The sequence below is a fragment of the Polypterus senegalus genome, chromosome 15 (assembly GCF_016835505.1).
Source record: "Polypterus senegalus isolate Bchr_013 chromosome 15, ASM1683550v1, whole genome shotgun sequence".
In the NCBI taxonomy this organism is placed as follows: domain Eukaryota; kingdom Metazoa; phylum Chordata; class Cladistia; order Polypteriformes; family Polypteridae; genus Polypterus; species Polypterus senegalus.
In genome coordinates this window covers 123,012,065-123,027,588 of record NC_053168.1, presented here as the reverse complement: position 1 = coordinate 123,027,588, position 15,524 = coordinate 123,012,065, and the positions used below count along the sequence as shown (strand labels likewise).

General features: G+C 39.2%; 1 protein-coding gene across 6 annotated transcripts in view; it reads right to left on the bottom strand.

The window, feature by feature from the left end:
- The window catches only part of kif13a (kinesin family member 13A), a 231,391-nt gene that overhangs the window by 60,500 nt on the left and 155,367 nt on the right, over positions 1-15,524 (bottom strand). For 4 of the 6 annotated variants that reach the window (XR_005630696.1, XM_039737010.1, XM_039737012.1 and 1 more), the window contains exons 23-26: positions 15,070-15,221; positions 7,698-7,830; positions 5,767-5,913; positions 3,027-3,062 (exon numbers count right to left, since the gene is read on the bottom strand). Coding sequence is in view for 5 of the 6 variants with exons in the window: in XM_039737010.1 (XP_039592944.1) it covers positions 3,027-3,062; positions 5,767-5,913; positions 7,698-7,830; positions 15,070-15,221 (468 nt within the window). In the remaining variant the exon portion in view is untranslated. The remainder of the gene's footprint in view (positions 1-3,026; positions 3,063-5,766; positions 5,914-7,697; positions 7,831-15,069; positions 15,222-15,524) is intronic. The other 2 variants (XM_039737011.1, XM_039737014.1) reach the window with 1 other exon arrangement.

Here is a 15,524-nt window from a genome sequence, read left to right as displayed (position 1 = left end):
TCTTTTAAAATGGAGGTGGATCTTCATGAAAAGGAGCAGGGAAGGTTCACTCTCGAGAGTGCAACAAACTGGAGCTTCATCCTCTTGTTTCCTGTCGTTGTTACTCCTGCAGAATCCTGCCACCCATTAAAGGGGACCACAGTGTTAACTTCTTTGTAAAGTTCTCAGAGTGCCAACTATGGAAAACACTACAAGATTGACTGATTGATTGATTCATTAATTGATTGAGGATTGATTCAATTCCAGCACTGGATTTCAGTGCTTACATTCAACATTGTGCAGCTCTGTGCCATTCCAATGGCTTACTCAAGGTAATTTATCAGTTCAGTCATAGAGGAAAGAATAAGGCATAAATAACAACATTTGTACAAAAGGTTATTGTTAATGGTTTAGGTTAAGTCCCACTGTGACACAAATTGAAAATCACTTTTTCATGCAAATGGATCATGCAGCCATGCTTTAGAAGGTGACCCCCAACAAAAACAAACTTATTATTAAAATGTCCAGTAATTCTTGAAGACAAAGCTCAGTGGCAAGAAGCAAAGCCACAGCTGGCTGAAGTTAGTATACAGTTTACAGTACATCTGCAATGGCAGAACTGTGAGCATTCTGGCTGTCCCCCTCGCTTTTGGCTCTCTAGCTTATTCACGGCTGCTCTACCCAGCTCTTCAGTCCCCAGGATGATACATCATAGAGTAAGTTACTGTGGATTAACTGATTTTACCAACTTCAGCATCTGCCAGTGATATGTGCCTCAGAGGTGATCAAAAGGTGCCCACGTGGGGAGAAAACACAACACCTCACAGATAGACAGGTAAAGGGCTTCTCTTGTTTGGTGTTCATTTTTAAGGCAACCATTTACTCTCTCTAAAAAAAAGAAAGGTCAACCTTAGTCAGTCACTTGGGTTTGACGATTATTTGTCATTTCCTTCCATCCTTAACCATCTTTCATCTTCTGGTGTTCATATCTGTGCGTTGCTCTAATGGACACTTTGTAACACAGCAGCACTCTCGAAACCTACACTCCTGATTTTCTACGTTCTTTTAGCCATTTTTTTTCTTTTGTTTTTCTCAATTTTTAGTCTAATAACCACAAAGGCAAAAGGATTTTTTAAAGTTAAAAAAGTTAAAAACACCTCTTTGAAGTTTGCTTTCGCTTACAGTATTTAATATTCCTTCAACATGCATGTGCACTGTAAAAAAATATTATTACAGTGTTAATGATCTTTTCACCAAAGCGTAGAGATGAAGGCATCTAAACTGACGACAGTTTCTCAAAGTACCATGTTTCTTTTTAATTCACTAATTCTCACGGGTGATTATTCCTGTTACAATTTGTAACCGGGTCTTCAATGGTGTAAATTAATTAATTTTTGTTCAAACGTCAATTGGCTGTACTGCACTGGACACATACAGTCATATGAAAAAGTTTGGGAACCCCTCTCAGCCTGCCTAATAATTTCAACAAAAAAGATAACAGTGGTATGTCTTTCATTTCCTAGGAACATCTGAGCACTGGGGTGTTTTCTGAACAAAGATTTTTAGTGATGCAGTATTTAGTTGGATGAAATTAAATCAAATGTGAAAAACTGGCTTTGCAAAAATATGGGTACCCTTGTCATTTTGCTGATTTGAATGCCTGTCACCGCTCAATGCTGATTACTTGCAACATCAAATTGATTGGATGAGCTCGTCAAGCCTTGAACTTCATAGACAGGAGTGTCCAATTATGAGAAAAGGTATTTAAGGTGGTCAGTTGCAAGTTGTGCTTCCCTTTGACTCTCCTCTGAGGAGTGACAGACAGCATGGGATCCTCAAAGCAACTCCCAAAACATCTGAAAACAAAGATTGTTGAGTCTCCTGGTTTAGGGGAAGGCTACAAAAAGCGATCTCAGAGGTTTAAACTGTCAGTTTCAACTGTAAGGAATGGAATCAGGAAATGGAAGGCCACAGGCACAGTTGCTGTTAAACCCAGCAGGCCAAGAAAAATACAGGAGCGGCGTATGTTAGGATATAACGGGTTGGGTAATGACTGACTGACTGACTGACTGACTGACATTTAAACCGAAGCACATAATTTAATATTTCAAATATCTGACGTAACAACTTTTATTTAATATGTACATCTACCTCATAAAATAAATCACTACATTTATCTGGAACACCCAGAATTAGGGCAGCTTGCAATTATATCAGATCATTGATTTCTGTGAAACTACAAACTAAGCTGTAAAAGAACATACTATGTGATGATGAGGGTCTTTCAGTTTATTTTTTAAATGAAACAGTCCGCAAAAGTAACTTTTTGAGTTTTTTAACGGGATGGATATTTGAAGGTTAAAAATGCAGGGGGCTAATGGAGCCATCTTGCACATTTCAATCTATGATACGTTCCAAGGGCTCAAATTTGACGTTGTTACTTATTATCTTATAAAACACAAAATGTCTTTTTTCTGTGCACAGTTATGTACCTCCAGTCACGCAGAACAAGGCACTGATTTCAAAAGCTGCACAAATGTAAGCTTCAGCAGTTGATTAGTAACACAAATGATGACGCTGAATGGCGAAATTTGACGAAAGAAAAGCAAATACAGAATATGAAGCGCTGGACAGATGTAGAAAGTGAATAGGTTTCTGTAAAAGGTGAGAAAGAGTAGATCCTTGGAGAAAAGTCCAAAAGCAAAAGCACGGAAGACGACGGAAGAGGAGAGCCAGAAGCAGAAGGGCCTGGGGGCAAAAATGACCTGTCGACAGCCTAGACAGCAGCCCAGGGTGAAATTGACTTCTATATGTCAGTCCAATGTCACTCAGCAGCACACAGATGTGAACGCCTGACACAGGATGAAAGGTTAAGGACTGTCCATCTATCAATGCGGGTCTGTTTTTTTTATTTTTTTATTTATTTATTATTTAGAAAGCCCCAGTCATTCTGCTCATTGCCTGTCCCAGGTGTCAGCAGCTGGCTATTAGCGGTGCTGTGCCTCATGCCTTACGATTCAAAGCAACAGAAGCAGGGGTTATTGTACCTGATAACTATCCATATCATCACCATCATCATCTCTCTGGTAGAAGAAAATAAACTCTAGTGAACACAAACAGCATGCAGATAAAAAGAAAAAGAAAACAACAACAAAAACAACAACAAGAACACACTGGAAGATGTACACAATATTTCACAGACTCAAAACTGGACCCAGCTCCCGCTGTCCTGAAACTGCACATTTACCCAAAAACCTTTGCACCTTCTCACAGTGTCAGTGATCCGGGATGGCAGCTGAGTCTTTATTCTCAGCAGCAGAGAGCGTAGCAGCGACTGTTGCACCCGCACTGTCACACTGTGCCCTCTGGGCAAATGACGTACTTCAGTGGAGGACAGAGTGGTTCACTTTCTCCAGAAACGCTTTTATCTTTTTTCATATTCAGTTTGAATCCAATATAAGAAGTGCTTTTAAGAATGTCATGTTTATTATGTCACATTTCAGAATTTATCTGTGCACCATGTGAGTCAAGAAACACTGACTTGGCATATACAGTATGTTAGGAGAGTGCACTGCTCCATAAACTAATGGAAAATAAATAGAGCTGGTGTCTTACTATTTCTGGTGTGCTTGTGAGGGACGACATCTTTATTTCAGTTCTGAGGCACAATACTATGCAAGTACTGCTGCTTAGCCTGATAATCGTGCTTAATGAAAACAGTCTACTTGCATTTATATTGTTGCCATGTACTCTAAAAACCAACAAGTGGGACTTACAGTGACTGTTCCTGTACTTGAGTACCAATTCCCTGCATGCATATCTAAACTTAAACCTTATCTGTTTAAGATAACCCTAACCCTAACCTTAATTTCTTTAATTACAATAGCTCTGTTTTTTTGGTTTTTGGTTTTTTTTGTATTTTGAGTTTATAATATGACTTTCATCTATTGTTTGATGTCCTTGAGTGTTTAGAAACACATCATGGAAGACCTGTCCTGGGGTGTGAACACAGCTGAGCTGGTGAAGAAAGCTCAGCAGAGACTTTATTTCTTGAGAGTCCTCAGGAAAAATATCATCCCTGCTAGTGTCCTTCTATCGCTGCTCTATTGAGAGTATCCTGTGCTACTGACTCTGCGTGTGGTTTTCCAGCTGCACAACAGCGCAGAGGAAAACACTTTAGTGGATCGTAAAAACTGCACAGCAGATCACCAGCTGCTCTTTACCATCTCTGGATGAACTGCACAGCTCTCACTGTCTCAGGAAAGCAGAAGACATCTTAAAAGACTCCTCACACCCCGCTCATGACATGTTCCAAATGTTGCCACCAGGGCAAAGATACAGGAGCATCAAAACAAAGACTAATAGACTGATTAACAGTTTGTACCCTGTTGCTATTAGGGCACTGAATGCCACCTAATCACTTCCAATGCAGCAGTGCAATAGATGACATCTTGTACAATAGCGTTTCATGTGCAATAAGGTCTTGTGTTGAATGTTTGTGTTCTACCTCATTTCTTCTTATCCTTTTGTAATTATATTTATTTATATTTTGTATTTTTATACCTCGCAGGGACTGCACCTAATTTCGTTGTATTTGTTACAATGAAAATAAACGTTATTCTCATTCTATGAATAAATACGTGGTGAGACACAAAAATAACTGGACTGGGCTTGGGGCTTTCCTGTAAAAATGTTTGGAGTTTGGCCGGACGTGAATCGTAGAACTATATCCCCTCCTACACACCCTTCTCAAACTGCCGGCCAGCTTGGGATAGCCTTTGAATAGCCCAGTCAGTATTTGAACAACAATCGCTACACGAGATGTTGTGATAATGTCAGGTGAAAAAATCGAATAGCGAATCGACATCAAATTTCTCGCAAAATTGAACAAAATAGCCACAGAAACTTATGAAACGATAAAAACAGCGTATGGTGATAACAGTTTGTCTCGCACACAAGTGCTTGAGTGGCACAAACGTTTCAAGGAAGGGCAAGAAAATGTGGAAGACGTTCAACGCACACGTCACCCACGCTTGTGTTGGGCGGATGAAAACATCAAAACGGTGAATGAGATTGTTCAAAGTGATCGTACTGCTTTTTCCGTAAAGCAGTTTTTGACTGACAAAAACATTCCTGTCATCGATTATCCTAACTATTCACCCGATTTAGCTCCCTATGATTTTTACTTGTTTCCAAAAATCAAAAGTGACCTGAAGGGAACACATTGTTCTTCAATGGATGAAGTGAAGACAAAAACGGCAAGCCTGTCGAAGAGCCTCAAGCAAGAAGATTTCCAGCACTGTTTCAATCAATGGAAGATACATATGTAGTGGTGTACAGATCAAGAGGGGGAGTATATAGAAGGTGACAATGTTTAGAATGCTGTTATTCATCAATAAATATACTTTGTATATTTTGTTACCAATCCGGTTAATTTGGTGTCTCACCTCGTAACACGTATTATTATTATTGTGTACCAATTCTCTGTATGCGTATCAAAGTTATGTATATCATGTATATTACTTAAACAGAATGGACGGTACGGCAGGAAGTGTAGCTTAGAAGTCGAAGAAAATGAAAAGATCAGAAACTCAAAAATCACTTCTGGAGTAATGTGTCGTCCCTTAAGTATTGTATAATTTTACTAAAAGTAAACCATTATGTTTGATACTTCTGATCTGCTTGGCATTATTCTTTTATTTTTCATATAACAACTTTCAACAGTGAAGTTATACAATAAAGTATCGAAGTACAGCATGCTTCTTCTTGCTGCTCTTTGGTACTTACCTGGTAGCTATCCAAGGCCCGTTGAAGTTTTGTGGAGCGGGCACAAATACAGCCAATAGACACAGAAAGAATGGCTTCCACCATGAGAGGCAATGTCCCAGAGTGCTGGACAGGTTTCACTGTGATGTGGATCCGGCGAGAGTGACCCTGTGCGTAACAGAAGGAAACAGGGGCTTTAGCATTTCCGGCACAAGCAAAATGGGTTGCACTTTTCCACTTCTAGATGGATGTCCCATCTCTCGAGTCGGTGATTTATTCTTATGGACTTGCACACTGCAAAAAGTTAGGAATGAAAAACGACTTGGGAATAAAAATGGTCATCGGGAAAGAGGTTCTCATTCAAATTCCCCATATCATGTATGTTAAGTGAACCATACTCCTTGCAGGTCTGCCAACACCATTATAACTAAGGCTGTTCAAGAGATTTCTGCACTTTATTTTCCAACGGCTTTGCATTTTGTTAAAGATACAAAAACATTTTGGTAGAAATATCGAATCCGTTACTTCTTAGGCTACAGACACACTAGTGTTTTGAAATAGTTTGAAAAAGTCCACACTAAAAAAGCCAAAAACGCACATTACATAATCGTTATAATAAACAGAGCATGTACACATCAGCAAAAACTTCCTTGAAGGGATTGTAAAGTCACTGTCCAGCAGATTCATTGCAAATCGGTAGCCACTGGTACATTATTTCAAGTATGCAGCATTCAAACTGTACAAAACGCAATTTACAAAGATACATACAGATAAGCAACGCAACAAGCACCTCAGGAAGCAGCTCTTCTACGTCTGCTATGTGGGAACGGGACTTTCTTCTGTGAAAGGGGATTAATCAGGGAATGGGACATTGTAACGAGCAATATCCAATCAGGAAAGAGCACGAACAAATAAGAATGCGATTAAAGTCTGCGTTTTTAAAAGTGTATGTTTTCACCTGTCCATATTGCAATGCTGTGTCAGCATTTTCAGAAATATATGGCTTTGGAGAGCGATTTCAAAAGTCTCCATTTTAGTAGTGTGGATGAAAGGTGAAAATGAAGACTAATGTCTGTTTTTAAGTGAAAATGTAGTAAAAGTAGTAGTGTGGATTCAGCCTTAATGTATTCTCCCTTCTTCTCAAAACATTTACCCAGCAGTTTACTAGCTCCAAAATGTAACCACAACTTCCATCACCTAGTCATTATTTACTAATTGACTGTTGTGAACTTGGGAGTCTCAAAACTGATGTCAACATGCCCACTAGAGGGGAAAAACAGTCAAACCCCAGCAAGTAATGAAAAAGGCAAATTTAGAATCTTAATACATAAAAGATTATATACTGTATATATATATATATATATATATATATATATATATATATATATATATATATATACATATATATCCTTATATTACTTCACTTGTGTCCATCCGTACTCGATATAAACAATGGTTGCCACAACTACCAGATAGATAGATAGATAGATAGATACTTTATTAATCCCAAGGGGAAATTCACATAATCTTCTCAGTACATAAAATCTGCTAATTTTTTGGATCATACATTTCAATTATTTCTTATTTCAGCTTTACTTCATTTTTGTTTCCCGGTTGCAAAAACTTCATCTATTTCTTATTTCAGCCACATTTTTTTTTCCGATCTGCAAAACTTTAACCTCAGTGCAGCCACCTTTACATAACACATACCTTAGCTGTAAGTATCACTGTAGGATGTAATTGCTTAATTTTGTTATCAAACAGAATCTTTGAAGCTAGGATATTTAATACAATAAAGGCATGGCTCCCATTCTCAGTCTGTCATTTGCCCTTTGCTTAGGTGCTCTTTGTCTTCTGTCAAACATAGTGTAAGCAGCACTTTGGCATGATACTCAGCTTAAACCCTACTTTCACATCAGTGAAAGACCTTGCCTGATATTCTACAGAAATACCTGGCGAAGCTGAAAGACACCTCCTGTGTTGACATCCTTAGCCTGGTGCAGTTCAACTGGTGCGTAGTCCCCCATCTCATTGAGTTCTTGTATTGAAATCCACATTTCAATTCTCCGAGACACTTCACTCCACCTGTGTAACAAAACCAGTATCAGCCTCTACAGATTTCTTTTTATATCACCATTCAATTCAGCTCACAATTCCACTAATAAGTACCTTAACATTTATATAGTGCTTTTCTAAATGCATATATATTTATATATATATTAACATTTAAATATATATATATACACACATACATTCATATATACATGTATACGCACACACACACATATATTTAATTGTCACGCACGGGTACAAAGAGGACAGTTTAAGGGCCCCGATCACAGTAACTCTCCATTGCTCCAGAGGTTGGCCCTCTCTGATTATGCTTCCTCTTTCTCTCCCACTGCAGAACAGAAGATTAACTGGTTTTCCACTGCTAACATAACTTCTAGTGGATGGCCACCTAGACTCGCTTCTTCCTGCCAGAAACAGGCTTAACTGGAAGATATATATATATATATATATATATATATATATATATATATATATATATATATATATATATATATATACACACACACAGTCATATGAAAAGTTTGGGAACTCCTCTCAGCCTGCATAATAATCTTTCATTTCCTAGGAAAATTGAGTACTGGGGTGTTTTCTGAACAAAGATTTTAGTGAAGCAGTATTTAGTTGTATGAAATTAAATCAAATGTGAAAAACTGGCTGTGCAAAATGTGGGTCCTCTTGTAATTTGCTGATTTGAATGCCTGTCACTGCTCAATGCTGATTACTTGCAACACCAAATTGGTTGGATGAGCTCGTTAAGCCTTGAACTTCATAGACAGGAGTGTCCAATCATGAGAAAAGGTATTTAAGGTGGTCAATTGCAAGTTGTGCTTCCCTTTGACTCTCCTCTGAAGAGTGACAGACAGCATGGGATCCTCAAAGCAACTCTCAAAGATCTGAAAACAAAGATTGTTGAGTCTCATGGTTTAGGGGAAGGCTACAAAAAGCTTCTCAGAGGTTTAAACTGTCAGTTTCAACTGTAAGGAATGGAATCAGGAAATGGAAGGCCACAGGCACAGTTGCTGTTAAACCCAGCAGGTCTGGCAGGCCAAGAAAAATACAGGAGCGGCATATACGAGGATTGTGAGAATGGTTACAGACAACCCACAGATCACCTCCAAAGACCTGCAAGAACATCTTGCAGATGGTGTATCTGTACATCGTTCTACAATTCAGTGCAATTTGCACAAAGAACATCTGTATGGCAGGGTGATGAGAAAGAAGCCCTTTCTGCACTCACGCCACAAACAGAGTCGCTTGTTGTATCAAATGCTCATTTAGACAAGCCAGATTCATTTTGGAACAAAGTGCTTTGGACTGATGAGACAAAAATTGAGTTATTTGGTCATAACAAAAAGCGCTTTGCATGGCGGAAGAAGAACACAGCATTCCAAGAAAAACACCTGCTACCTACTGTCAAATTTGGTGGAGGTTCCATCATGCTGTGGGGCTAGTTCAGGGACTGGGGCCCTTGTTAAAGTCGAGGGTCAGATGAATTCAACCCAATATCAACAAATTCTTCAGGATAATGTTCAAGCATCAGTCACAAAGTTGAAGTTACGAGGGGTTGGATATTCCAACAAGACAATGACCCAAAACACAGTTGAAATCTACAAAGGCATTCATGCAGAGGGAGAAGTACAATGTTCTGGAATGGCCGTCACAGTCCCCTGACTTGAATATCATTGAAAATCTATGGGATGATTTGAAGCAGGCTGTCCATGCTCGGCAGCCATCAAATTGAACTGAACTGGAGAGATTTTGTATGGAAGAATGGTCAGAAATACCTCCATCCAGAATCCAGACACTCATCAAAGGCTATAGGAGGCGTCTAGAGGCTGTTATATGCAAAAGGAGGCTCAACTAAGTATTGATGTCATATCTCTGTTGGGTGCCCACATTTATGCACCTGTCTAATTTTGTTATGATGCATATTGCATATTTTCTGTTAATCCAATAAACTTAATGTCACTGCTGAAATATTACTGTTTCCATAAGGCATGTCATGTATTAAAAGGAAGTTGCTACTTTGAAAGCTCAGCCAATGATAAAAAAAAGAATTAAGAGGGGTTCCCAAACTTTTCATATGACTGTATATGTATCTATCTTGAGGTCCAATGCAAAAAAAAAGACCCCTATAGTGGGAGGGGAGAAATAAAGAGATGATTCCAGAACATGTTCTAACTCATTCACTTCAGTACATGTGGATGCATGTTCAAATATAGATGTTTTGTTACCCTTGTTTGGAAAATGGAGCAGTGCAAGAATGAGCAGCAAGTTAACATCAAGTGTTTTGTGGAAGTAAAGAAATCCACGACAGACACTTTCCAATTATTAACTGAAGCTTATGGTGAAGAGTTGTGCGATTTTGAAATAATAATAACCAAAATTTCAACATAAAGTGCAGTTTTTCTTCTTAAAAAATAAGTCAGAAACATAAAAGGTAATTTGACCAACTTAATCTTTAAACTCTGAGTAACCTTAGCCAAAATTATTTTGTACATTAGGCTAAAACAGTGTGATCATTGAACATTTTGTAATTAGATGTAATTAGAATTACTAACGGTCACGGAAGTCCAATGATCCCCAGTAAGAGCCACAAAGTCCGCTTTCTGTAATGCATCTAATTTTGCTTGCTTTTCATGTGCACAAAACCATGCTTTTATCAAGGCTTCGCGGAAGTCGAAATGATCAGTCGTAGGAACGCGCTTTATTCCGACTCTAACATTTTTGTAGCTGTGATGTGTGCATCAGTGTAATGGATGTACCAGGAAATGATGCATTGACAAAAGTTCCGTTTGCTTGGAATTGAAAGTGTGATTAAATGCGTTATTTTTAACGCGTTATAGTACATGCATCGAAGCTTCTCAGCTGTGCTTGTGCTAATAAAGGGAAACATTTTAAAAATAACGTAACATGATTCTGCGTTAACCGAATATTTTTCATACGTCCCAAACCAAGGAGATCGAAGGTAAAATGAATCAGTAGCGCGCGTACATACTCAGTGCATCCCCTCTCGGGAATCGAACCTCGAATGTCGGCATTAGAGGCTTAAGACTCTACAATTGAGCCACAGCATGTGGCTTGTCTATGAGAGTATGTACTGTAGATAGGGGTATATATATACATTTAAATATATACCAGCGTATCAGTGGAGAAGTAGAAGTTATGAAAAGAAAAGGGAACATTTTAAAAATAACGTAACATGATTGTCAATATACAGTAATTGTTTTGTGAGTGTTATTGAATGTTGCTGTCATCAAGGATTTGATTATCATTATTTCTTTCAATCAGGGTCGATTTGTACGATGTGTTGTGTTCAAGTTACATTCCGTGTTTGTCAATCGTTGTAAAGATGACAGGTTTCATTCATCGATTCGTTTCTTACTGCATCAATAAACAGCTCGTCTTCTTCTTTATCTGAGACCTGACACACTGCATGCACGGGTTTTCTTTACACTGTCTTCCTTTAGCGGGACATTGACTTTTTCCACCGTGTGCTTTGTTTCCACAGTAGCTGCATTTATGAATATGCTTATCAGGCGCTTCATATTTTTGCTGCCTTTTCAACTGTGTAATTCGGTTTTGTTCAGCGCTCTTTGGAACTGTTGCTTTTATCTGTGCACTGCGTCAGTTCACGTGAGCCACTCGGTGTACTTGCATCGAAGGTTCCCAGCTGTGCTGGTGCCATCTCGTGCTATGTCCATAGCTTTATTTAATGTTACCTTAGTCCTGGCACTTAAAACTTTCTCTCGCAGTTTCGCTGAGTTTGTGTCAAACACCACCCTGACCATCTCATCTTCCTCTCCATAAGCACAGTCCTTCACCCGTGAATATTTACCCGTGGCAGTTTGCTATTGGATTGCCGCTGACGGACGGCCTTCTATGGGCAGGCACTAAATTACAAACGCCAGCGGCAGCCTGTCTATGAACTTAATTTAAAGTGTAGGTTTACATCGTGCTTTGTTTCCGCAGTAGCAGAACTCGCTTCTTATTGTTTCGCTGCCTTCTCAATTATATAATGCATGTTTTCTTGAGCGCATTTTTGAGGTCTTCCTGGTTTTCTATGTACTGCGTGATTACGTGGGAGGCGTGATGATGTCACACGAAACTCCGCCCCCACGGCGTTGAAGCTCATCTCCATTACAGTAAATGGAGAAAAACTGCTTCCAGTTATGACCATTACGCGTAGAATTTCGATATAAAACCTGCCCAGCTTTTGTAAGGAAGCTGTAAGGAATCAACCTGCCAAATTTCAGCCTTCCACCCACACGGGAAGTTGGAGAATTAGTGATGAGTCAGTGAGTGAGTGAGTGAGTGAGTGAGTCAGTGAGTGAGTGAGTGAGTGAGTGAGTGAGTGAGTGAGGGCTTTGCCTTTTATTAGTATAGATATTATACACACACACAGTCATATGAAAAAGTTTGGGAACCCCTCTCAGCCTGCATAATAATCTTTCATTTCCTAGGAAAATTGGAGTACTGGGGTGTTTTACGAACAAATATTTTTAGTGAAGCAGTATTTAGTTGGATGAAATTAAATCAAATGTGAAAAACTGGCTGTGCAAAAATTGTGGCTCCTCTTGTAATGTTGCTGATTTGAATGCCTGTCACTGCTCAATGCTGATTACTTGCAACACCCAATTGGTTGGATGAGCTCGTTAAGCCTTGAACTTCACAGACAGGAGTGTCCAATCATGAGAAACGGTATTTAAGGTGGTCAACTGCAAGTTGTGCTTCCCTTTGACTCTCCTCTGAAGAGCGACAGACAGCATGGGATCCTCAAAGCAACTCTCAAATGATCTGAAAACAAAGATTGTTGAGTCTCGTGGTTTAGGGGAAGGCTACAAAAAGCTATCTTAGAGGTTTAAACTATCAGTTTCAACTGTAAGGAATGGAATCAGGAAATGGAAGGCCACAGGCACAGTTGCTGTTAAACCCAGCAGGTCTGGCAGGCCAAGAAAAATACAGGAGCGGCATATGCGCAGGATTGTAAGAATGGTTACAGACAACCCACAGATCACCTCCACAGACCTGCAAGAACATCTTGCTGCAGATGGTGTATCTGTACATCGTTCTACAATTCAGTGCAATTTGCACAAAGAACATCTGTATGGCAGGGTGATGAGAAAGAAGCCCTTTCTGCACTCGCGCCACAAACAGAGTCGCTTGTTGTATTCAAATGCTCATTTAGACAAGCCAGATTCATTTTGGAACAAAGTGCTTTGGACTAATGAGACAAAAATTGAGTTATTTGGTCATAACAAAAAGCGCTTTGCATGGCGGAAGAAGAACACAGCATTCCAAGAAAAACACCTGCTACCTCCTGTCAAATTTGGTGGAGGTTCCATCATGCTGTGGGGCTAGTTCAGGGACTGGGGCCCTTGTTAAAGTCAATGGTCAGATGAATTCAACCCAATATCAACAAATTCTTCAGGATAATGTTCAAGCATCAGTCAGAAAGTTGAAGTTACGTAGGGGTTGGATATTCCAACAAGACAATGACCCAAAACACAGTTGGAAATCTACAAAGGCATCATTCATTCAGAGGGAAAAGTACAATGTTCTGGAATGGCCGTCACAGTCCCCTGACTTGAATATCATTGAAAATCTATGGGATGATTTGAAGCAGGCTGTCCATGCTCGGCAGCCATCAAATTGAACTGAACTGGAGAGATTCTGTATGGAAGAATGGGGTCAGAAATACCTCCATCTAGAATCCAGACACTCATCAAAGGCTATAGGAGGCGTCTAGAGGCTGTTAGATATGCAAAAGGAGGCTCAACTAAGTATTGATGTCATATCTCTGTTGGGGTGCCCACATTTATACACCTGTCTAATTTTGTTATGATGCATATTGCATATTTTCTGTTAATCCAATAAACTTCATGTCACTGCTGAAATACTACTGTCTCCATAAGGCATGTCATGTATTAAAAGGAAGTTGCTACTTTGAAAGCTCAGGTAATGATAAAAAAAAAAAAGAATTAAGAGGGGTTCCCAAACTTTTTCATATGACTGTATATGTATCTATCTTGAGGTCCAATGCAAAAAAAAAAAAGACCCCTATAGTGGGAGGGGAGAAATAAAGAGATGATTCCAGAACATGTTCTAACTCATTCACTTCAGTACATGTGGATGCATGTTCAAATATAGATGTTTTGTTACCCTTGTTTGGAAAATGGAGCAGTGCAAGAATGAGCAGCAAGTTAACATCAAGTGTTTTGTGGAAGTAAAGAAATCCACGACAGACACTTTCCAATTATTAACTGAAGCTTATGGTGAAGAGTTGTGCGATTTTGAACGGCACAAGTCCGTGCTCAAAGGCACCTATTGTTTTGTCACCTTTCAGAAAATGATCTGCAGAACTGCTTTGAACGTTGGCAGCATTGTATGTAGCTGTGTGTCAACTCAGAAGAGAACTATTTTGATGGTGATCGTACTTAATGTTCTTAATTTCTTAAATAAAAAAGTTACAGGCACAGTCCCATTTTTTCAATATATATTGTTGCCTAAATAATGAAAAATGGAGCTACTGAAACTACAAAACAGTCTGAATACGCATTGAGAAAGTGACGCCTGTTAGGTTTCTGCCAGGGTGTTTATTGCTGTTTTTGAATGATTATTTTTCACGTAGTCACGTAGTTTCTGTTAGGTTGGCATATTATCTGTTATCGGTGTACTACATCTTTAAACGTTCTGCCATGCCTTGTGTTTTGCGGGCAAAAACCCAGGAGGCAGAGCTGCTGAGATGTCATTGCTGCTGGGTCCGCCTTCTGTCCTTAGGTCAGAGTTCAGAGGGAGGGTCCTAACAGTGGACCATTGAATGTTGTTGGGTGAATTTATAAATATTGCTTTCTTTTGGTTTTTCTTGTTTCTTCATATTTTTTGCTTCTGCTTTTTGGATTACAGTTTCTGGATAATGTTTTGGGACTTGTTAATTTTGGATTGCATTTTGAGGTACACACTAATTGCCCTTAATTTGCCTTGACTACTTGTTGTGCTATTTTAGTTTTATTTAATTATATTCCGATTTGTATGTGTCTTGTCTTATCGTGCCAGAGGTTTTACGGTTCCTCTCTCAGTCACAATGCATTTTTGTGTATTTTGAACTTTTAAAACTCACTCACCAGCTGGGATGGCTGCCTGGGGTAAGGCCATTTCCAGACATTCCAGAGAAGGCCCCAGCCTCCTTTGTAGATGGTTCAGGAGGCCTTACCATGCCTGTGACTTTATTATAAGACAATGCCTCTTTACCTGTCTCTCAGTGTTCTTGTTTTTGCTTGCATAGCGTCCAGCTCCCATAATGATCTGCCGTTCCCTGCACATCGGTGACCCCAAACCTCAATTGCCAAGGCTCCTTCCAGAATGAATTCGAGAAATTCTTCTGTCACGTGGACAACATAATCCTAGAAGAAATAGAAGAACTGTCAAAGTCTCCGACTTAAAGTTTAAATCTGAACAACATATTTGATCTCTTTTCGCTGTTCCATTATTTCTCCGAGGAATAATTTCCATATGTTTGCGCTAATGCAATCTTTATTATCATTTTTTTGAGACTTTCGAATTTTAGTACTTTCATTATCTCTATCCTGCTCTGCATGTGTATCGCGGTTTTAAATTCTTTATGACGTTCTACTTTGTCATCTACTCTTTGTCTTTTATTTCCAGCCCCAGGCGTGGTTAAATCTCTTGGCACAAAGTCTCATCTC